This window comes from Hypanus sabinus, chromosome 6, assembly GCF_030144855.1.
Source record: "Hypanus sabinus isolate sHypSab1 chromosome 6, sHypSab1.hap1, whole genome shotgun sequence".
Classification (NCBI taxonomy): Eukaryota; Metazoa; Chordata; class Chondrichthyes; order Myliobatiformes; family Dasyatidae; genus Hypanus; species Hypanus sabinus.
The window spans coordinates 167941017-167962209 of record NC_082711.1 but is presented as its reverse complement, the minus strand read 5'-3'; the positions used below and the strand labels follow the sequence as shown (position 1 = coordinate 167962209).

At 38.8% G+C, this 21193-nt stretch overlaps 1 protein-coding gene across 9 annotated transcripts in view; it reads left to right on the top strand.

Annotated features, from left to right (window-relative positions):
• The window catches only part of LOC132396071 (spermatogenesis-associated protein 22), a 59621-nt gene that overhangs the window by 22160 nt on the left and 16268 nt on the right, over positions 1-21193 (top strand). For 5 of the 9 annotated variants that reach the window (XM_059973443.1, XM_059973442.1, XM_059973440.1 and 2 more), the window contains 3 exons: positions 526-627; positions 4558-4855; positions 11103-11232. In XM_059973443.1, coding sequence (XP_059829426.1) covers positions 526-627; positions 4558-4855; positions 11103-11232 — 530 coding nt within the window. Of the gene's footprint in view, positions 1-525; positions 628-4557; positions 4856-11102; positions 11233-16675; positions 16862-21193 lie in introns of those variants that run through there. The other 4 variants (XM_059973446.1, XM_059973444.1, XM_059973449.1 and 1 more) reach the window with 3 other exon arrangements.

Here is a 21193-nt window from a genome sequence, read left to right as displayed (position 1 = left end):
ATTGGAATTTAGATTACCTTGTAATATTGATATATAAAAAAATTTCATTACCTGATATGATGGAGTAGGATGGTGGTATGAGGCATGAAAACCTATAATAATTATTGAAACTTGAGTTATATTGGTGCTTTGGAAAACATGAATTGGATGATTTTTGATAATAACTTCATATGAAAGTACTTCAGTTTTTCTGTGCAAAGGTGGTTACGGAAGATAGCAAATTACCAATCACATGTTTATTAATTAATGCAACACACACAAGATGCTGGAGGAACTCAGCACACCAGATAGTCTCTTCATCAGTCCCTCTTCATCAGTCTCGGCCTGAAATGTCGACTGTTTATGCTTTTCTATTGATGCTGCCTGGTCTGCTGAATTCCTCCGGTATTTTGTGTGTTGCTTGGATTTCCAGTATCTGTATATTTTCTCTTGTTTGTTATTTATTAGTTAATGATGGGGCATGAATTCAGTTGATAAGAAAATAATATAAGTAAGGTGGTAATCACACAAAATGGTCACTTGTAGCCAGGTTCAACAGCAAATACCTCATCAACAACAAAGGCAGGAGCACAAGCAATTTTCAAGTGGATCCAACACCACAGGGCAAAGCAATAAAACCAGTTGGAAGTAAGTTAATTATAGAGTGTAGCTGACACCTGTTAATATAATTTACTTTTGTAAAATCATTATTCACATTGAACATCCTTCGACAGGAATGAGACTTCTCATTCTGACACGAAGCAGTGTTCTGAGGCTTCATGTAGCCAAGGTGTTGTTGCATCATTTATAAGATCCTATGTTGAAACTCATTTGAAGTGGTTAAGTTTATTGTGTAGATGGTGAATTTCATTTGAAATCTGAGATAGAAGTTTGCATATGCTAAAATAAGCATGAATGTTGCTGTAACACGTATATATTTCTATATGATTTTTTAAAAATTCAATTTTTCTGTCTTAATTAGATTTTCCAAGGCCATTCCCAATATATCTGTACTCTTGTGATACTAAACCAATGAGTTCTCAAATGGTCTGGTTTCGATCTATAGTTATTTTCCTACTTTTCAACTGTGATAGTATTTTAAAGTGATTTACTTGCGCTTGAGATATTTAAGACAAAATGAGATCACAAAGCTTTTGCGTAAATGCAACCTAATTCATTCTTATTGATTAGTTTGTTTTAACTGAGTAACCAGTAGTGACATTGTGTTGATTTTAGGATCCCTGGACAGATGATAAGAAAAATATCTGGATACCCCATTGTACTTGGTTACCTGTTGCCTTCTTTGGAAATTTGACAGTGTACAATTTCAGTGGTGTAAGAATATCTAATTGAGAGAACTGAAAACATTGGAAATCTGAAACTAAAACAAAAATATTGGGGGAAAAGTTGACAGGCAGGTGAAGAAGATCAATGACCTGACATATTGACTCTTTATCTCTCCATAGATGCTGTCTGAATTCTTTTAGCACTTTCTGCTTTGTTGGTTTTCTGATCAGATTTGGCTCCAAGAGAGAGCCACCTGATAGTAATGCAAACTGGACACTTACTCTGGATTTCCAGCATCTACAGAATCTATGGAAATGAATCAACAGTCAATGTTTCAGGCCGAAACCTTTCATCAGGTTTGGAAAGGAAGGGTGAAGAAGCTACAATAAGAAGGTTGGGGAGAAGGAGTACAAGCTTGAAGGTGATTGGTGAAACCTGATGAGTGGGGCAGCGGGGATGAAGAAGATGGGAGGGCACCAAGTGGAAAACATAAAGTGCTGGAAAAGAGAGAATCGGGGAGAGGAGAATGGATTGTGAGAGAAAGAGAAGGAGGAGGTGAGGAGAAAAGGTAAGGAGGGAGTCAGAGTGGGGAATAGAAGAAGAAGCAAGGGGGAGGTTGGAGAAATTGATGTTCATGCCATCAGGTTGGAGGATACTCAGACAGAATATAAGGTATTGCTTCTCCAACCTGAGAGTGGCCTCGTCGTGGCAGTAGAGGAGGCCATGGAGTGACATGTTGGAATGGGAATTAAAATGGTTAGCCATCAGGAAATCTGCTTTTTGTGGAAAGGGCGAAGGTGCTCGACAAAGCAGTCTCACAATCTACATCATGCTTCTATTCCTTCCCCTCCCTCACCTACTTATTCTGGTTTCTTCCCCCTACCTTTTCAGTCCTGATGAAATATCTTGGCCCAAAGCTTCAACTGTTTATTCCTTTCCATCGATGCTATCTGACCTGCTCAGGTCCTCTAGCATTTTGTGTGTGTTGCTCTGGATTTCCAACGTCTGTAGAATCTTTTGTGTTTATGATTTGCAGAAATTCTTGTGTTAATGCATAAAATAATGATTATTTGCCAAGTACATGTAGAACTTTATCCCAGAATGAATCATGATCTTTGAAAGAAAAAGTCTCGAGGAAAATAGGGATGTTTTATATGCTGAATGCAGTAGGATACTTTATGTATCTAACTGTATTCACTATATTATCTTAAGACTAAGTCAATTCAAATTGTAAAACTAGGGTTAATTTTTGTTCATCAAAGTTATTAAAAGATATAGAACCAAGATGGTTAAATGGAGGTAAGTTACAGTCTAGTCATTATCTAATTGAAGAGGAAAGTGTAGAAGGGCTGGATGGCTTTTTCCCATATATTAAAATAAGGTGAATAATGCTTTAATTACAGCTATATTGTCTTTGTTGGTACTGTTCACTTTCCATTTTCATAAGTATCTGCAGCCATAAAAAGGGAGAATAAAATAAAGAAAATCTGTTTGAAGTATTCCTGTTCTATGATGCTTAGTATGTTTATTAAAATGCTCAATGGCAATTCATTGACCGCAGAAGGACTTATTTCCTGGGTTGCTGTTCACAACTTAATTTTGAATTTGTGCTCAAATTATTTGGTTGCCTCGTTCAATATTGTTGCCCTAAGCAGTTAACCCCAAACCCTCAGTTTAATTATAACATCTCACATCAACTCAGCTGGAGAGGGCTGTAAATGGAGTAAACATTATACATTGCTGTAATATAGCTAAACTGTGAACTAAAATTAATTACCAATTCTAATCAGCAAGCTTTATATTTATGTAACAGAGAAATCATGGACTTGTACAACATAAAGAATCCATTCAGCCCATTAAGGCAGTGCTGCCTCTTTAAGTAGCCTACTCATTTAGTCTCAAGTTTTGCATCTTTCTTTCTTTATGTATATCCAACTTCCCTTAAAAGTGACTGTTGAATTGGCTTTTGCTTTTGTCCATCTGTAAATGTGTCACTTCACTTTGTAAATCAAGACTAGCTTCATACACTTCTTTTGTTAATTAATGCAACATCATGCCCTCTGTTTACAAACACTTTGAAAACAGAACTACTTATTTATCATAATTTTGACAATTTCTGTTAAATTCTCCCTTAACTTTATCTGCCATAAGGAGAACAATCCCTACTTCTCTCCTCCTCACTTAAATGATATGCTTTATTTGGGGTACCATTCTATTTGATCTCTTCTCAAAGACCTTGATCTTCAGAAAGGATAGTTGGCAGATTTGGACAAAAAGTACAGCTAAAAGCTGGCCAGTGTTTTTTTTATATGTATATATAAAAGATTTCCAACAAGTTCTTGAGATACTTTTAAACATTTCCTATGACATTTGCTTAAAGGCATGTAAAGCAGAAAGCTAAATGTTTGCAAACAATTTATTATGTAAAAAGGAAACAAGAAAGTGTGTATAGTTTATTCAGAATACAAAAATATTTTGTGGACAGTTTTCCACAATGTATTTCTCTTTAGTGCAATAATCATTTTGTTATATTATTGTGCACACTTGTCAGCTAAGGATACACCCCTTGAGGTAAACATGCCATTTAGAAACAAGTGATCAAGTCAGTCAAAATTCCCCTCAGACTTTAGGACCTCACATGGTTGAGTTAGTATAAGTTACACTGTGCCAAGTTTGAAAACATGTACAGAATTTGTAATCTAGTTGTTTAGTGTGGTCGTATCCAACATTGGAAGATTCTTTTGATGTAAGTTACTCTCTTGCTCTTGAAGGAGTAGCATAGGACATGGTGATGCAAGTAAGTTATGCCCAGGAAGGAGAAAAAGAGTTCCTTCAGCACTCTTTGTGTGTTGGTCTGGATTTCCAGCATATGCAGAATATCGTGTTCACATATTTACTGTTTTTATCATAATGCTGGGAGGATGATACTTGAGCGAGATTTAGATATTTTCACATTTCCTTATCAGACTAGGCTTATTTCATTTGTCACTTAAGCACATTGTGGACCAAATGCTTGAACTTTGCCTGTTTTGCTTCTGCTTTATTTTTGGCTGTTTGGTTGCATTATGTAATCTTCCAGCTGGTCAATGGTTCCACTGTTTGTTTGTTTAGTATTCTGTGTACAGTAAAGCAAAGTCCCATTGATTTTTGTCTGCAAGAACACACAATGATTGTATTGAGATTTTACTGAAATTTTCTAAAAAGCATGGTTTCATTGTTAGTTAAATTCAAAGTTGATCACATTTTATTGCAAATTGCATTTTTAATGTTTATATTATCTTCTAATTTTAGCACAGGTGTTAAACATCAGCTGGGAAACACTTGGAAAGAAAATCCTAAGTCTACAATAAATGACCTAAAGGAATTTGCATCTACTACTGGCACTAATTATTCACAAATGAAAATGGCAGATTCTTTCAGATCACATGTCTCATCTGACCCTTACAAAGCACAGACAAAATCTTATCAACAAATACATCAGAAATTCAAGAATTCGCCTCAGAATATAGCAAGGAATAGATATTGTAGTCAACAAAATGAGTTTACTGAAAATCACTTTATAAATAATCCCGATGATGGTGTCGATCAGGTACGTTCTTCATAAATTTCGCATAAAGTGGTTTTTGTCTATATTGAATATGTAGTTACGATATTTTCTGTTACAAATTTGGTCACATTCTTTTGCTCTATTTTTTATTGAAACTTCTAATAATTTTTTGTGTCTTGCACAGTATTGCTGCACAAAACAACGCATTTCATGGCATACTGTATGCCAGTGATAATAAACATGATTCTGATTCTGTTATAGGACATTTTCACATTTCATGTGAGATTTAATGTTGAATAATGATCTAGCATTATTTTGGTGCAGAAACTTTGTGGGGTGGGTGCAGGGTATGCGTATATTCCCATGTGGCTCTTGTGCACCTCCTAATGGGTGTTTATAGAGATGAGGATTAAATCTTTGGAGTTGTATGACTTCTGGGATATTGTTTTGCAGATTTGCAGTTTTTAGTTACAGATTAGATTGTTAAAAGACGAATCAGCAGAAGTACATCTTTCATTTCCAAATTGCTTTCTTCAGTTCATACATAACTTTAAGTTAGGCCTTTCATCTTACTGTTTTTCTAATTACTGCACCATTTTAGTTAATTTTGCAACTGATGAAATACTTAGTTGCTCAAATTTTCCAAGGAGTATTTCACAAACTTCATACAATGACAAGAATATTCATGCTTCTGGCACTTGGGATTCAGTTTTGCTTTTTCAATGCTGTTTTAGTAATTTTAAAAAATATTGTATTTATTATTTTCTTCGGTATGAATTTGAATATTTAAACACTTTTGTTTGCATTCACTTTAAATCTCACTGTTTTTTAAAATAATTTCATTCTTTCATTTTGTCCTCCATGATATGTGTTCCATTTTGTAACCCATTTTTGACATTAAAAAAAAACTGGATAGGTATATGGACAGCAAAGGAATAGACTGAGTGCAGGTAGGTGGGACTAGGTGAGAGTAAGTGTTCAGCACGAACTATAAGGGCCGAAATGGCCTGTTTCCGTGCTGTAATTGTTATATGGTTATATGGTTATATCATGAAGCATTTAGATTTAAGCATAATTTGATGTTCGTTCAGGTATTATATTTAGAAAACAAAATATTCACTTTTATGTAGTTTTAATTCGGAGTCTGGTCAGCATAAATGGGAAATCTCCAGACAATCCAGAGCCTCCATGATTTATGAAAATTACTGGGACTTCCCGGTATCCAGAGTGAATTGTGGCCAAAAGGTGGCTCGATGGTAAGCATGAGAAGAGGGCATGTATTGGATGGTGAGGGTCCTTAATGATGGATGCTTATTTCCCTGATCACAACCCTAAAAGTTGATAGGCTCCTATCTTAACAGTAGCCCCTTATTGTAAAACTTCTTCCCCAGCTCTATTCATCATCCACTCTAAACATCTTCTTTGTCTATCCTGCCTGTAATTTCCTCAAAGGATTTCAACAGATTTGTCAGGCAAGGTTTCCTCTTAAGGAAATTACACCACTCAGCCCATTGAGTCTGCTCCTCCATTCAATTACAGCTGATTTATTTTCCTCTCATTTTTGTAACTCTCCTTTGGACCCCCTCCAATGCCAGCACATCCTTTCTTAGATATGGGACCAAAAACTGCTCACAATACTCTAAATGCAATTTGATCAATACCTTATGTAGCGACTAAGCCCCCACTTGACTCCAGTTCGCCTGAAGTAAACTGGCGGTGACCCCCGCCAACACTGTAATTGCATTGGTGTGGATACTGTGTGATGAACCCTGGTACAAGCTCACAACATAAAATATTAGACAGTACACAATATGCAAGTAAATGATTACACTTTATAATTACTTCTTGATGATGGGTTAGTAGAAACAAATAAAATAAAGGTGCCAAATCAGTAAATTCATCAGTTTTGTGCACAAGAAATTTTAAATGTGTTGGAAGTCACACCTCTGGATCCATCCACAATGACCTCCGAGCCTCCGACAACCTCCGAACCACCGAATCCCGATATCCACCGTCCTGGGACTCCATCTGCTCCCCACAAGTCTGTCCTTTTCACTCGTATCCTCGACCAAGTGCACGAAAACCCAGGTTCCCAGACATAAGAAAGAGTAACACTTCTCCCATTGGACAGTAAACCCGTTATCAGTAATTATAACCAAAACAAGCTGCTGCCAAGAACAACAGAGACCCCATGTTACTTTACATTATAGAGAAGCAATTTTATTAACCTTAGCAGTTAACATGGGAGAAAAACTACTACACTTATAAAACCTCGACATTGCATCTTTGCTTTTATATTTTAATCCTGAAAATGAATGCTTACATTGCATTTTCCTTCCATACCTCTGACTCACCCTGCAGTAGGACTCCCAAGTCTCTTTACACCTCCCATTTCTGAATTCACCATGTTTAGAAAATAGTCTACACCTTTATTCCTTCTACCAATGTGCATGCCCTTGCACTTCCCTGCACTTTATTCTGTTTGCCACTTCTTTGTCCATTCTCCTATTCTGTCCAAGTCATTCTGTAATTCCCTGTTTCCTCAGCTCTGTCTGCATCTTCACCTGTCTTTGTATCATCCACAAACTTAGCCACAAAACTATAAATTCCATCATCCAAATCATTAATGCATAACATGTAAAGTAGTGGACCTAACACCAACCTCTGCGGAACACCACCAGTCAGAGGCAGCCAACTGAAAAGGTGCCTTTCATTTCCACTCTTTGCCTCTAATCTTCTGTCCATGCTGGTATCTTTCTTGAACTACCATGGAGTCCTACCTTGTTCATCAGCCTCATGTATGGCTCTTTGTTAAAAGCCCTCTGAAAATCCAAGTAAACATCTTCTTTGTCTATCCTGCCTGTCATTTCCTCAAAGAATTTCAACTGATTTGACAAGCAAGATTTCCCCTTGAGGAAACCATGCTGATTTTGACCTATTTTATCGTGTGCTCCCAAATACCCTGAAATTTCATCCTTAATAATGGACTCTAACCACAGAATTCTGCCTAACTGGCCTATAATTTCCTGCCTTTGCCTCTTCTACTTCTTAAAGAGTGGAGTGACATTTGTGATTTTCCAGTCCTCTGGAACCATTCCAGAATCTAATGATTCTTGAAAGTTCACTACTAATTTCTCCACACAGAATGCTGAGCAGAATGAGTAGCCAGCTCTAATTTTTCATTGTCTGCAGGGAGATTACCAATCCCAGTGCCAGAAGCAAACAGTATCAATAAAAATCCCTATCTCTGCAGATGTTGATTGCATCCAGAGTGCTCACTAACAATTTCTAAAATATTGGTAATTAATGAACTGTTTGTGGCGATTGTGCCTTTCCACATCGACCCTTTAATAATTTGTGTGCTCATTTTAAAAACTGAAGGCACTGTCGACCTACTATTATCTTTGAAGGTACTGCATCAATTCACCACTCTTCAATGGGGTCAGTTAATTTCTTTGTTTAAAAAAAAATCTCAATATAAAAGTACTGCTACATTTAGTCATTGGATAGAGAATTACACAGAAGCTGCACCTGTGTTAAACAAAAAAGCTTGTAAGCATTGATTGATAATGACAAACCTCCAAAAATGATGAGATTTTGACTTGCAGAACAGGTCTTTCTTGATAGCCAGAGGGTTATAAAAAATATTGGAAAACTCCACACCTCATTTAAAGTAATCAGTGCTGAGTAACAGTAATGAGATTACCAGTAGCAATTCCCTTGTTTGCCATTTTAATGGAGTAAGACAAAACAGAATATTATAGCTAAGAGATAATGGTGAAACCTGAGAAGAAAATGCCACAAGCTACCATCTTCCTGATAATTAACTGGTTATGCAGATGGCATTAAGATTTCGGTGAAGCACTGAGTGAGAAGAGTGCTTCACTGAAGAAACTTTACAGGCTGAGCAATGATAGAAAAATATCCTTTAGCCCTTAACGTTTATCTACAAGTGCAGTTGGATAAACGGTGCCTCAGTTTTAAAGTCCACATCCTTCTTTCAAATCCTTCATGAACTCATCCTCCTTCTTCTTTGTAGGGTCCTACAGTCCTTCAAATGTGCAAGAAGGACACTTCTTTCATTCAATCCTGACCTCTCTGTGTCTCATTTTCCATTGTCCCTCTCCAGTGGTTTCAACTACCTTGACTCAGCTTTGGCATTCCCTCCCTAAAACTCTATACCTGCAGCTGTTGCTGTCATTTTTATCATTTTGTGGCTCAAGAGTCCCATTTTCTTTAATAAAATTCTGATGTTCTTCTAGTAAGATGGTGGCACATGCAAACACAGTGACCTCGAGACAGCCAACCAAAGGTGCTTTTTTTCTTTGTAAAATTTGTTGTTTTACAATCCAAAGACAATTCTACTCCAAGAACATGGGGGATTGCAGGGTTACTCCATCAGTGAGCTGCTCATTGATCAGAGTAACTGGACTGGTGTCAATGGCGCAGCTGGCCAAGGTGTCAAAAAGGTCGGCTGAGATGTCGGAGCTGATCAGGATATCAGAGGAGCCTACCGGTATGTCAGAGGAGCTGACTTGGCTGCAGATTATGGAAGTATCGGAGTTGGTGCAGTATAACTGTGGGAGATTGACTTAGATATTTCACTTGCGATCACAAGACACTGTTGGATAATGATAATGTAAGTTACTGCAGCCTTGTTACCCTTATCTGGTGGGGGGGACAGTTGACGTGATCTGTGTAGCCTTAGTTGTAGTGAGAACCAGGCCTCAAACCTCGGGCTTGCCTGCTGCTGCAGACTAGGTGAGAAACACATCATGGTTGAGCTTGACTGAAGCCTGGCCTCTCCCATTGGTGCTGTCCTCTCGTGTTCAAGTGGTGGAATGACAGGCTGGATTGCGTGTGTCTGTACACTGCCAGGAGACTGTGCCATTGATTGCTGGACGTTGTCGCTCAGGGTTGTGGACTATATATACTTTTTTTTTGAGTGTATATGCTTCTTCGCTCAATATTTTGAAATATGTTACTTGCTATTTTGAATGTTTTGTACCTTGGCTCCAGAGAAGTGCCATCTTGTTCAGCTGTATGGTTTTTTTTTTCATTTTCAATCTTTTTTTATTGATTTTGTTACGGATTCAAGCAACAATAAATATATGAGTGAGGCAGGGGTTTTTATAACAAATAAAACATTTATTAAACACTGAAAAACATACCCCCAAAAGTAAACAAATCACTAACGTAACCGGAAATCAGCTGCTGTGCGGCAGCTTAAACAGTTCTTAAAGCGATGTTGCAAAAACAGTTCTTCAAAGTAGTATTGCAAAAGTTCAAAATGCTTACAGTCCATTTAAGGGAGAGACTTTTTAAGACGATTTAAATTCTCTTTCCCGTCATCTTGCTTCGATTCCCAGTCGAATTACTTTTCCCACGAAGAATTTTACGAAGGTGATAAATGAAATGGCTTAAAGGCACTGACCTTTCCTTTACAAAACTGTTCCCAATCCTTTCTGCTATTCACAGGGATTAACACGAAAACAGTCAACGAATTCCTTCCGAATGAGGATCAAACAAGGTCGAACCTGTTTTACCATCAAAATTAATTTTCCTCGATCTTTTAAACTCCCGAACTCCGATCTTCACTCTCCACTAATTCTCAACTAACAGTATTATACAGAAACTCCTGACAATGACCTTTTAAACTGTAGGCATTAAATAAAACTTCATCTTTCAACTAAACTGCGTTATAACATTAAATCACGCAGTGGCATGGAGTCAACATAGCAAATCCAGCCATGAACTGCCCCTCCTCACAGGGAGGGGTCCTCTTTTTATACCCTGTAAAAAAAAACCTGTCACATGACCTCTACTGGAGGGAAAATGACGTCACTCCACCATCACAAGACCATTACCTCAAGTCCAGTATAGCTTCAGCACCTGTCACATGACAAGTACACCACAGTCACGTGTCACGTGTACGTAACAATTTAAAAAAATTGAAGACAAATTAGAGGAGAAGTTATATCAAATACATAATGCACTTTAGGTTAGTTTAGTAGGGTTTTTTTTTCTCTTAATTATAGAAAATTTCCAGTCTTTTTTTGTATGAATTGCCAAGAGGAGTTATGGCTCTTTGTTTCTATATAATAGCCCAATATTATATTATACATGACTATGTATGGTTTGAATGATAATTAAACTTGATTTGATATGCTATGTTGGTATGATTTACCATGTTGAAACCAGTAATTAAATACTACTTTTTTCCTCATCAATATTTGTATTATAACTAATAGAATAAACTGAGCATTTGTTTTTTTTTTAATATAAGCAGAGGTCGAAACCTACTCAGATGAAACTTACACAACCAGATAATACATTACGTGTTATGACTGCAACTATAGAAGGCATGAAACACTGGACTCAATACAGTGATAGGCTTACACTGCTATTTGAGGTCTTCGGTAGGTGCACTTACCTATGTTTCACTCATTGTAAATGTGAGAATATTTTCTATATTAATATTATGCTTTGTTTGATTTTTTGTCAGGTGAAAAGATCCAGTTTGCAATTTTCTATATTCTTGCTATTCATTATTCAGAAGTTAGTAATGGCAAGAAAATATATAATAAAGCAATGTGATCAGACTTGTAAAATGCCCAAACTACTTATTGTAATGATCTATAAGTCAGGTAGCATTTTTCAATTGAATCAAGATTTTATCATTTGAGTGATGCTGGGGCATGGTGGAAAACAGACTATGAGAAATACTCAACAGGTCAGTATAAGTCTATAGAGAGAAAAATAACTGGTTTCGTCTAGATAACTATTACAATTAGAGTGAATGAAATGCAAGATGCTCTGTACACAGATTGTGACTGTCAGATACTTTTGTTCAGTCTATAAGGGTAATCAGGAGTTTCTAGTTGCTGCCACTTCTTCAAATTCTTCATTATACATCAACACAGGTTTGAGGAACAAAACTGCTTCTGGATACAACTTTATATTCAAAACATCCTGATAGTTGATCGTTCCAGTCTTTGTACTTAAATTATTTTTCCATTCTTGCAGCAATTTCAGATTTTGTTCACCTCTTCCTGTTTTCAGTATTCACAAAACATACTTAATTACTCACCACCCTCTTTCAGTTGCCATAATCACAATTTATCCCTACTTTAGATCTTTGTTTCTTCTGTTCCTTTCCACTTCTTTGTAACTCTGAAAAATATCTTTAAAAGATTGAGTATGGTGGGACTAATGTTCTGAGTTGTGTATAGTTCGGTGCAAGAAATATTGTAGGAAAGGCAGATGAGCTCAGGGCATAGATCACACATGGAATTATGATATTTAACCATCAGTGAGACTTGATTGCAGAAGGGGCAGGACTGGCAGCTCAATATTCCAGGGTCCCATTGTTTTAGATGTGCTAGAATGGGAGGGATTAAAGGGGGGAGGGATGTTGTTACTAGTCAGGGAAAGTGTCAGGCCAGACTGGAGAACTTGTCTAATGAGGTTTTACTGGTGGAACTGAGGAATACAAAAGGTATGACCACCTTAATGGGGCTTTCTTATAGACCACCTAACATTTATTAGAGGATTTAGAGGAACAAATTTGTAGAGAGATCACAAATTTATAGAGTAGGTAATTTGAACTTTCCACATTATTAGTTGGGAATTCCATACTGTAAAAGGACTAGACAGGATAGAGTTCAAGTGTTCAGGAGTGTTTCCTAAATCAGTACCTGGGAGTCCCAACAATAGAATGTGCAATACCCAATCCCCTATTAGGGAAAGAGACAGGGCAGGTGACAGTAATTTGTGATGGGGACACTTTGCATCTAGTGATCATAATGCCGTTAGTTTCAAGGACAGATGTGGTCCACGGGTTGAGATTCTAAATTGGAGATAGGCCAATTTTGATGGTATAAGAAAGGATCTGGATTGGGACAGGCAGTTTTCTGGTAAATGTGTACTTGGTAAGTGGGAGGCCTTCAGAAGTGAAAATTTGAGAGTACAAAGCTTGTTTGTACCCGTCAGAATAAAAAGCAAGGATAACAGATTTAGGAAAACTTTATTGAGGCCCTGGTTAAGAAGAAAAAGGTATATAGCAGGTATAGGGAAGCTGGAACAAATGAGGTACTTGAGGGTATAAGAATTGCAAGAAAACACTTAAGTAAGAAATCAGGAGGGCTAAAAGAAGGCATGAGGTTACTCTAGCAGACAAGGGCTTCTACAGGTATGTTAAGAGCAAAAGGATTGCAAGGGACAAAATTGGTTCTCTGGAAGATCAGAATGGTAATCTATGCTGGAGCTAAAAGATACGGGGGAGATCTTAAGTGGCTTTTTTTGCATCTGCATTTACTCGGGATATGGACACAGAGTCTATAGAAGTAAACAAAACAGCTGCAAGGTCATGGACCCTATACAGATTACAGAAGAGGAGGTGTTTGTTGTCTTGAGGCAAATTAGGTTGAACAAATTGTCAAGGCCTGACAAGGTATACCCTTGGACCCTGCAGGAGGTAAGCGCAGAAACTGCCAGGGCCCTAACAGAGATATTTAAATCATCCTTAGTGGCGGGAGTTACTAGAGGATTGAAGGATAGCTCATGTTGTTCCACTGTTTAAGAAAGGCTCTAAGAATAAGTCAGGAAAATACAGGCTGGTGAGCATGACAGCAGTCATGGGAAAGTTATTGGAAAGTATTCTAAGGGACTGGAAATGTAAGTATTTGGATAGACAGGGATTGATTAGGAGTAGTCAGCATGGCTTTGTGCATAGCTTTGGTCATGTCTAACAAATCTTAAGAGTTTTTCAAGGAAGTTACCAGGGAAGTTGACAAAGGAAAGGCAGTGGATGTTGTGTACATGAACTTCAGCAAGGCATTTAACAAGGTCACTCATGGGAGGTTGGTCATGAAGGTTCAGTCAGTTGACATTCAAGATGTGGTAGTAAATTGGATTAGATATTGGCTTTGTGAGAGAAGCCAGAGAGTGGTAGTAGATGGTTGCCTCTCTGACCGGAGGCTCGTGACTAGTAGAGTACTGCAGAGATCGATGCCAGGTCAGCTGTTTGTCATCTATATCAACGATCTAGATGATATGGTTAACTGGATCAGCAAATTTGTGGCTGGAGCCAAGATTAGTGGTGTAGTGGACAGCGAAGTAGACTATCAAAGCTTGCAGTGAGATCTGGATCAGCTGGAAAAAAAGGGCTGAAAAATGGCAGATGGAATTTAATGCAGACAAGTGTGAGGTGTTGTACTTTGGGAGGTCTTGCACAGTGAGCAGTAGGACACTGAGGAGTATGGTAGAATAAAGGGATTTGGGAATACACTCATAATTAATTGCAAGTGACATCACAGGTAGATAGGGTTGCAAAGGAAGCTTCTGACACCTTGGCCTTCATTGATCAAAGTAGTTGGGATGTTATGTTGAAGTTGTATAAGATTTTAGTGAGGCCTAATTTGGAGTATTGTGTGCCTTCACCAAACATAGCAATTGGCCTGATGGCCAAAAAACTCAAATTTGTTTTCTTTAGACCATATATGTCAAATCCGGCCCGCGGTGGAATTATCTTTGGCCCGCGAGATAATATCTAATTACTATTAAAGCTGGCCCCAGTAATCGAAGCGCCTATTGCGTATGATATGGCTAATGCTGAGTTTATTCAGGTACCAGGTTTTCAGGGTTTTTAGTGTTTATTCGGTTTCCCTGGTTTATTTCCTGAATATCATTAATGAATATTTTTTCTCTATTAGAGCTGGCCCGCCGGTATATTGCATGCACCACTAATACTACAAATCCCACAATGCACTGCCAGTGCATTGCTTGCACTTGCCTTACTCTCTCATCAGCATCCTTATGGCGCTAGTCACATGTGGTCAACTTTCAGCTATCCCTCACCCCAAAAATGGCTGAACGAAAGGTGGACTTTGAAAACAGGGGTTTTCAAGGCAGGTGGGAGGCAGAGTATGTGTTCGCAGATATAAAGGGCAAACCTGTTTGTCTTGTGTGCGGAGACGGTGTGGCTGTAATTAAAGAATATAACGTAAGACGACACTATGAAACGAAACACCACGACAAATACAAGCATCTGGACAAGAAACAGAAGCCCGTGATGTGCGGTCAAAAGAGTGGATTGGTGGGCAGGATCTGGGAGAAGATGTGGGAGGAAAACGGCGCAGGTGAGCTGACAGCTTATCACTGCATCATACACCAGGAATCGTTGTGTGGGAAAGCCTTGAAAATGGAACATATAATGAGCACCATAACATGAGCAGTTAACTTCATAAGAGCCAAAGGTTTAAATCACCGCGAGTTCAAGTCGTTTCTGGAGGAGTTGGGTTCAGAATATGATGATTTGCCCTATCACACAGAGGTGCGATGGTTAAGCCAAGGAAAAGTGCTGAAAAGATGTTTCGAGTTGCGTGAGGAGATCTGTCAGTTCATGGAAAGCAAAGGGAAAGACACAACAGAGCTCCGGGATAAAAAGTTGCTTTGTGAAATGGCGTTTCTGTGTGACATCACGAGCCATCTCGATGCGCTCAACCTGCAGCTTCAGGGGCGGGGTCGTGTGATCACAGACATGTACGCTGCAGTGAGGGCTTTTAAAACCAAGCTGCGCCTGTGGGAGACGCAGATGCAGCAAGAAAACTTGAGCCATTTTCAGTGTTGCCAAACTATGAAAGAGTAGGTTTCTACTGCAGTGTTCCCACATGCAAAGTTTGCTGAAGAACTTAGCATACTTGGTGCTGACTTCACACAACGATTTGCCGACTTTGAAGCCCAAAAAAGCAGGTTTGAACTGCTCAGTAATCCATTTGCAGCTGACGTGGAAAGCGCACCAACCAACATACAAATGGAGCTGATTGAACTCCGATGTAGTGACACACTCAAGGCAAAGTATGACTCGGTGGGCGCTGCACAGTTTCTACGTTTCATTCCCGACACAATGCCCCAGCTGCGTACCCAAGCTGCTCAAATGCTCTCTATGTTTGGCAGCACATATCTGTGTGAACAACTGTTCTCTTTGATGAACATAAACAAAACATCGCACAGGAGTCGTCTTTCTGATGAACACCTTCACTCAATTCTGAGGATTTCCTCAGCTCAGAGCCTGACTCCAAACATTGATGAACTTGCATCCACGATGAGATGCCAAGTATCTGGCTTAGACTAGTGTGAATCACAGAGTGTTGGCCTGTTTTCATTAGAAATTACTCCGGAAAAGCTGCAGATAAAGCCATAAGAAATAAATGCAACTGATTTTTTATTTATTTAATGTTCAATGTTGTTTTTGTAGGCAATAACCTAAGTTTTGTTAGTTCCAGGTTAATATGTGTAATAAATTCATTTCAATAAGTTTTGCAATAAACGCTGAACCAGTCCGGCCCTCGACTTGTACCGATTTTTTATTTTTGGCCCACTGTGTATTTGAGTTTGACATCCCTGCTTTAGACCATGGAACCTTCTTCCAGCTGACTTCAGAATCTCCCACATGCTTTCTGGCAAACTCTAGCTGAGATTTCATGTGAGCTTTTTTCAACAGTGGCTTTCTCTTTGCCACTCTTCCATAAAGTTGTGACTGGTGAAGCACCTGAGCAATTGTGGTATGAACAGTCTCTCCCAACTCAGCCACTGAAGCTTGTAGCTCCTCGAGAGCTGTCAAAGGTCCCTTGGTGGCCTCCTTCACTAGTCCCCTTCTGCATGATCACTCAGTTTTTGAGGATGGCCTGGGAAGATTTACAGCTGTGCCATAGTCTTTCCACTTCTTGATGATTAACTTAACTGTACTCCAAGGGATATTCAGTGACTTGGAAATTTTCTTGTATCCATTTCCTGACTTGGTGCTTTTCAATAACCTTTTTGCAGAGTTGTTTAGAGTGTTCTTTTGTCTTCATGGTGTAGTTTTTGCCAGGATACTGACTCATCAGCAGATGGACCTTCCAGATACCAGTGCATTTTGACCACAATCAATTGAAACACCTTGACTGCACTCAGTGATCTTCATTTAACTAATTATGTACTTCTAAATCATCTTTTGTACCAGTGATGATTTGGTGTGTCATATTAAAGGGGGTGAATATTTAATGTAATCAATTATTTTGTGTTTTGTATTTGTAATTTAGATCACTTTGTAGAGATCTGTTTTCACTTTGACATGAAAGTCTTTTTAAATCCAATGATTCAATGTTGTAAAACAATAAAACATGAAAACTTGAAAGGAGAGTGACTACTTTTTTATAGGCAATGTATAAGTTTCTTGCAAAGTCTGTTTTATGTTGGCTTTCTGCTGACTATAAGCTACTATCCATTTAGAAAGTAAGTGTATGTGGATGGTTGGAAATTTGAATACACAGACCTTGAGGAACTTGGATAGATAATTAACATGGAAAATGCTTTGATGGGGAGGGAATAACAATAAAGGGCCTGTTCTCCTTCCCTCCCAGACTAATTGCAGGAAATATATTTCATGTTTAAAAACACAATTGGAGCCTCTGAAACCTTTGGCAGTGTATATAAACAGAAACAAGCTTCCAAACTAGATAGTGTTGATCACAGCTTTTTTTGCAATATATGAAAAACATGTACTGCTGTCTGATATTGAATGGAAGAAAAGGATTTTCAATCCTTCTGAAATTTTGATTTTTAGGTTTGAGTTTTTCTTTTCACCTGGGCTTTCTGGTTGAAATTTTTTTGTGACTTTTAAGCTGTAGATTGAAATCTCAATACTATCAATAGCCTCATCATGGTACATCATAAAAATTAAATTGTGGCAGCTTTGATACTGGTAGCTATTATAATGTTGTTTTGTATTATTTACATTTACTATTAATTTGAAGTCAGCCATCATAGCGTGATATTTAATGCTAATGTCAGATGAAGCAACAAGACTGTATTTTCACACTTGGTAAGCTTGTGGCTCTTACCTGAAAGTGTGTATGGATAGCAATGGAAGAAATGAATGTCATTGACATTATGCCACAATTCTTTGATTTGGTGATATTCAGTACAGTTTGATACCTAAATTAGGCTGTTTTCAGCCTGGCACTGAGTATGGAATTGCACAATAATGCAAATTGTTCTCTTGAAGTGGATGGAAAAATACTGAGAAGTTAAAACATTTCCACAGAGATTTGTAGCTGGTAAAATGAAATAAAATTTATTGCTTCACTAAAATTTTTATTTATTTAGAGCAGAATTTATGTATTTAATTAATAGGGTGTGGAATAGGGCCTTCTGGCCTTTTGAGCCACAGTGCCCAGCAATCCCCGACAGCCTCAATTTAACACTAGTTTAATCATGGGACAATTTACAGTGACTAATTAACCTACCAGTAGAGCTTCGGACTGTGTGTGGAAACCAGAAGTTCCTGAGAAGATCCACACATTCCATGGGGTGGACATTTAGAGACTCCTTACAGAGGATGCCAGGATTGAACTCCAAACTCTGATACCCTGAGCTGTATTAGCTTAGAGCTGCCAACCATTACACTACCATGGTGCTTTAAAGTTTCAGATGGTTTGGCAAGAATTGATGTCCATCAGGGTATGATGGGCCAATCTCTAATTTTTCCACATAATTTTGAAATCAGCACTTATATAAGTGTTCATGTAAAGCTGTAATAAAACAATTATAGGCGATAAATGGTGAACTATTCTTAAGTTCAAAAATAACTTGAGTAAATCAGATTTGTTACCAACAGTAGATGGCGCAATTAACTAAAGTCTGGAATGCAGAAACTCCCTGATAATAAAAGATTTCAGGACGAAGTAGATTGCTATGAGAAGGACAAGCAGCTGTGTTGTTTAGAAGCATCAATATTCAAAAATTCAAAATCAGCTGTGATTCTCAGTAGTAAGTCACAGATTCAGATTAATAATTGTAATGCTCATTGAGTACCAGCATCATTTTGTAGTTAACGTTCAAGAATATTAGGTAGTTTTTGGATCCATATTCCAAATGGAAAACTGCAGTGAGACCATGGAGAAAACTAAATATGATTTTTATTTTTGAGGAAGATCAGCTGAATAGTGAACAAAACATCTGAAGGCAATCAGTGGTCAAGCAGCATCTATGGGGAGGAAAAGAAACTGATGTGAAATATTTAGCAACACACACAAAATGCTGAAAGATTTCAAACACTAATTCTGTTTTTCTCTCCTCTGATACTATAGCCCTTATTTTCTTATTTTCTGTTTCTGATTTCCAACATGTCCAGTCTGTGTTTTTCAATTAAAATATTTAAAGATAACTGTAGGATAATTCAAACGAATGCTTCATATGTATATGAGCTGGATCAAAGATGGTCAATGTTATTGAGGTGGAAGACATTGGGATGGGGAAAATATGGTTTTGGAAAATCAGCTTGGCATCAAATTTTAGACTAGAATAATAACTATGAGACCAAAAGTAGTACAGCAACTTGCACTTGCATCATATGCTGAAGTGTTCTCTTCATTCACCTGATGAAGTAACCATAGCATTTGTCCAGGGGTAAATGTCATCAGGTGGTTCCCAATCTTCATATAGTGTTTCTACCCTTAACCACTGCGCTCTCCAGCTGGTAGGTCAACAGTGGTGGCCAAGTCACTCCCCATTTGCTCCTGACATTCAGCTTAACTCCTGCCTTCTCCATATCCAGCAAGAGGCTCTTTCTGCTTCCTTCCCCATCCTGCGAGCTGCTTGGTTCTTGCTCTTTTCATCAATGCCCAACACAGACAGTAACTTCTATGCTGACCTTACTGGGAACCCTCTATAGCCAGTTTCTACAGGGAATAGCCATGTCTATCATCCTTTGTCCCTCCACACCTGGACTAAGGACTGGTACTTCAGGGCCTTCTCTCATGAGCCTCCTTGCATCTTTCTTCCTATGGTACTGTGAGCTCCACCAGGATGATTTTCTTGTCTTCAGTGTACGATGTCTGGTCAAAGTGTGGTTTGCACCACGTCCGAGAATTGCTGCTTCCTTCCCACATTGACCGTCATCTCCCATAATTTCGCAGTTTGGAGCAGATTGGATTTAGGCCTCTTTGATATGACTGGTGTGGCCCTCTCCTTGATGAAAATGACTGCCCTGTCTGCCTCTCTGCCAGCTGGTCTCTTTTTACATTTCTTGCACTCCAGTGTGTCAGCAAGGGACAGCAGGACCTTGTCGTGGCACCACCACAAGTATATCGTACTTGTGTTAAAGCTCTTTTGCATCCTGACAGTATGTGATGCCAGTGAACCCCGCTGACCACAAAGCTTGCAGTTAGGGTCCTCTCTCAGCCTTCATGTATACAGTGGTGATAGTGTAGGGAGAGTGTCATACATGAACTGCAGAAGGAAAGAAATGCGGAAGGGCTCCAGACTTCAAAGCTCTGCCCAAGTAATCTTGTGCTTTGGAAGATCCCATTTTGTCCAGGCACCCTGTGACCCCAACTCCACTGCTTTCAATAACTGCCTTTTGTCTTCGCAGTTCCGTACCACTGCCTATCCCTTGCACTTGCACTCCCCCATTATTGGAAGTGTACGGAGCAGAAGCCTTGCTGTCCTAGGCATGGGTTGCTGATGATGTCTTTCATTTGCAGGGAGCTCACTGCCTGGTCTTTGGCCAAGTTGGTGGCCCACTTTCGGCCTGATTTTGTTATGACTCCTACTTGATTTATTAGCTTGTCATCAGAGCCTCTCAGTGTTAACACAACTCTACACTTTGCCACCTTGAATTCCTCCACTACTGATGACAACAGGAGCTGTAGCTTGGAAGGATCCCCAGCTATCTCTGCAGGTGCTTGTTAACTTTCCTCTTGATTCCTTCTACAGTTGTTATGGGGAACTCGTACACCGTGAAAAGCCAGAGGAAGACTCTGTTGGTACAACCATATCTTAAATTTATCAAGGGGTCCAGTTTTGTCGATCTTTTTCAGCCATTCAGTCTGGTTTACAATGTCAGTGATGTTGGTGCTGTCATTGCTGCATTAAACCAATTTCCAAGACACTTTACTGGGTTGTCCTCTATGGATGGAATGACTTCTCCTTGTACTTGAAGACTGAACTTGCTAGTAACCTTGTCCTTTTTGGTCACCAAGCATCTGGACTTCCTGGCCTTGAAGGTTATCCTCCTCCAGGTAGCTACATTATCCAGGGTTTCCAATACTCAGCTTGCTTGGACGTGTGTTACAGTGGTTACTGTGATGTCATCCATCAACTCCCATATTGCACGTCATCGGATCCTGGACTCCAACACTGGGCTTCGGGTTATGTCTGCTGCTGCTGATATGAAGAGGTTCATACCCATGACAAATAAGATGGGGGAGATGGTACAGCCATTTGGAATCTCATTTTTGGAGGTCTTGCCATCTTGTAAAGTGGGCTGAAGTGAAGTGTAGCTTGAATCCTCCTAGATAGCTGGTGTTCATGTCTCTCATTACTGGTGAGATATGG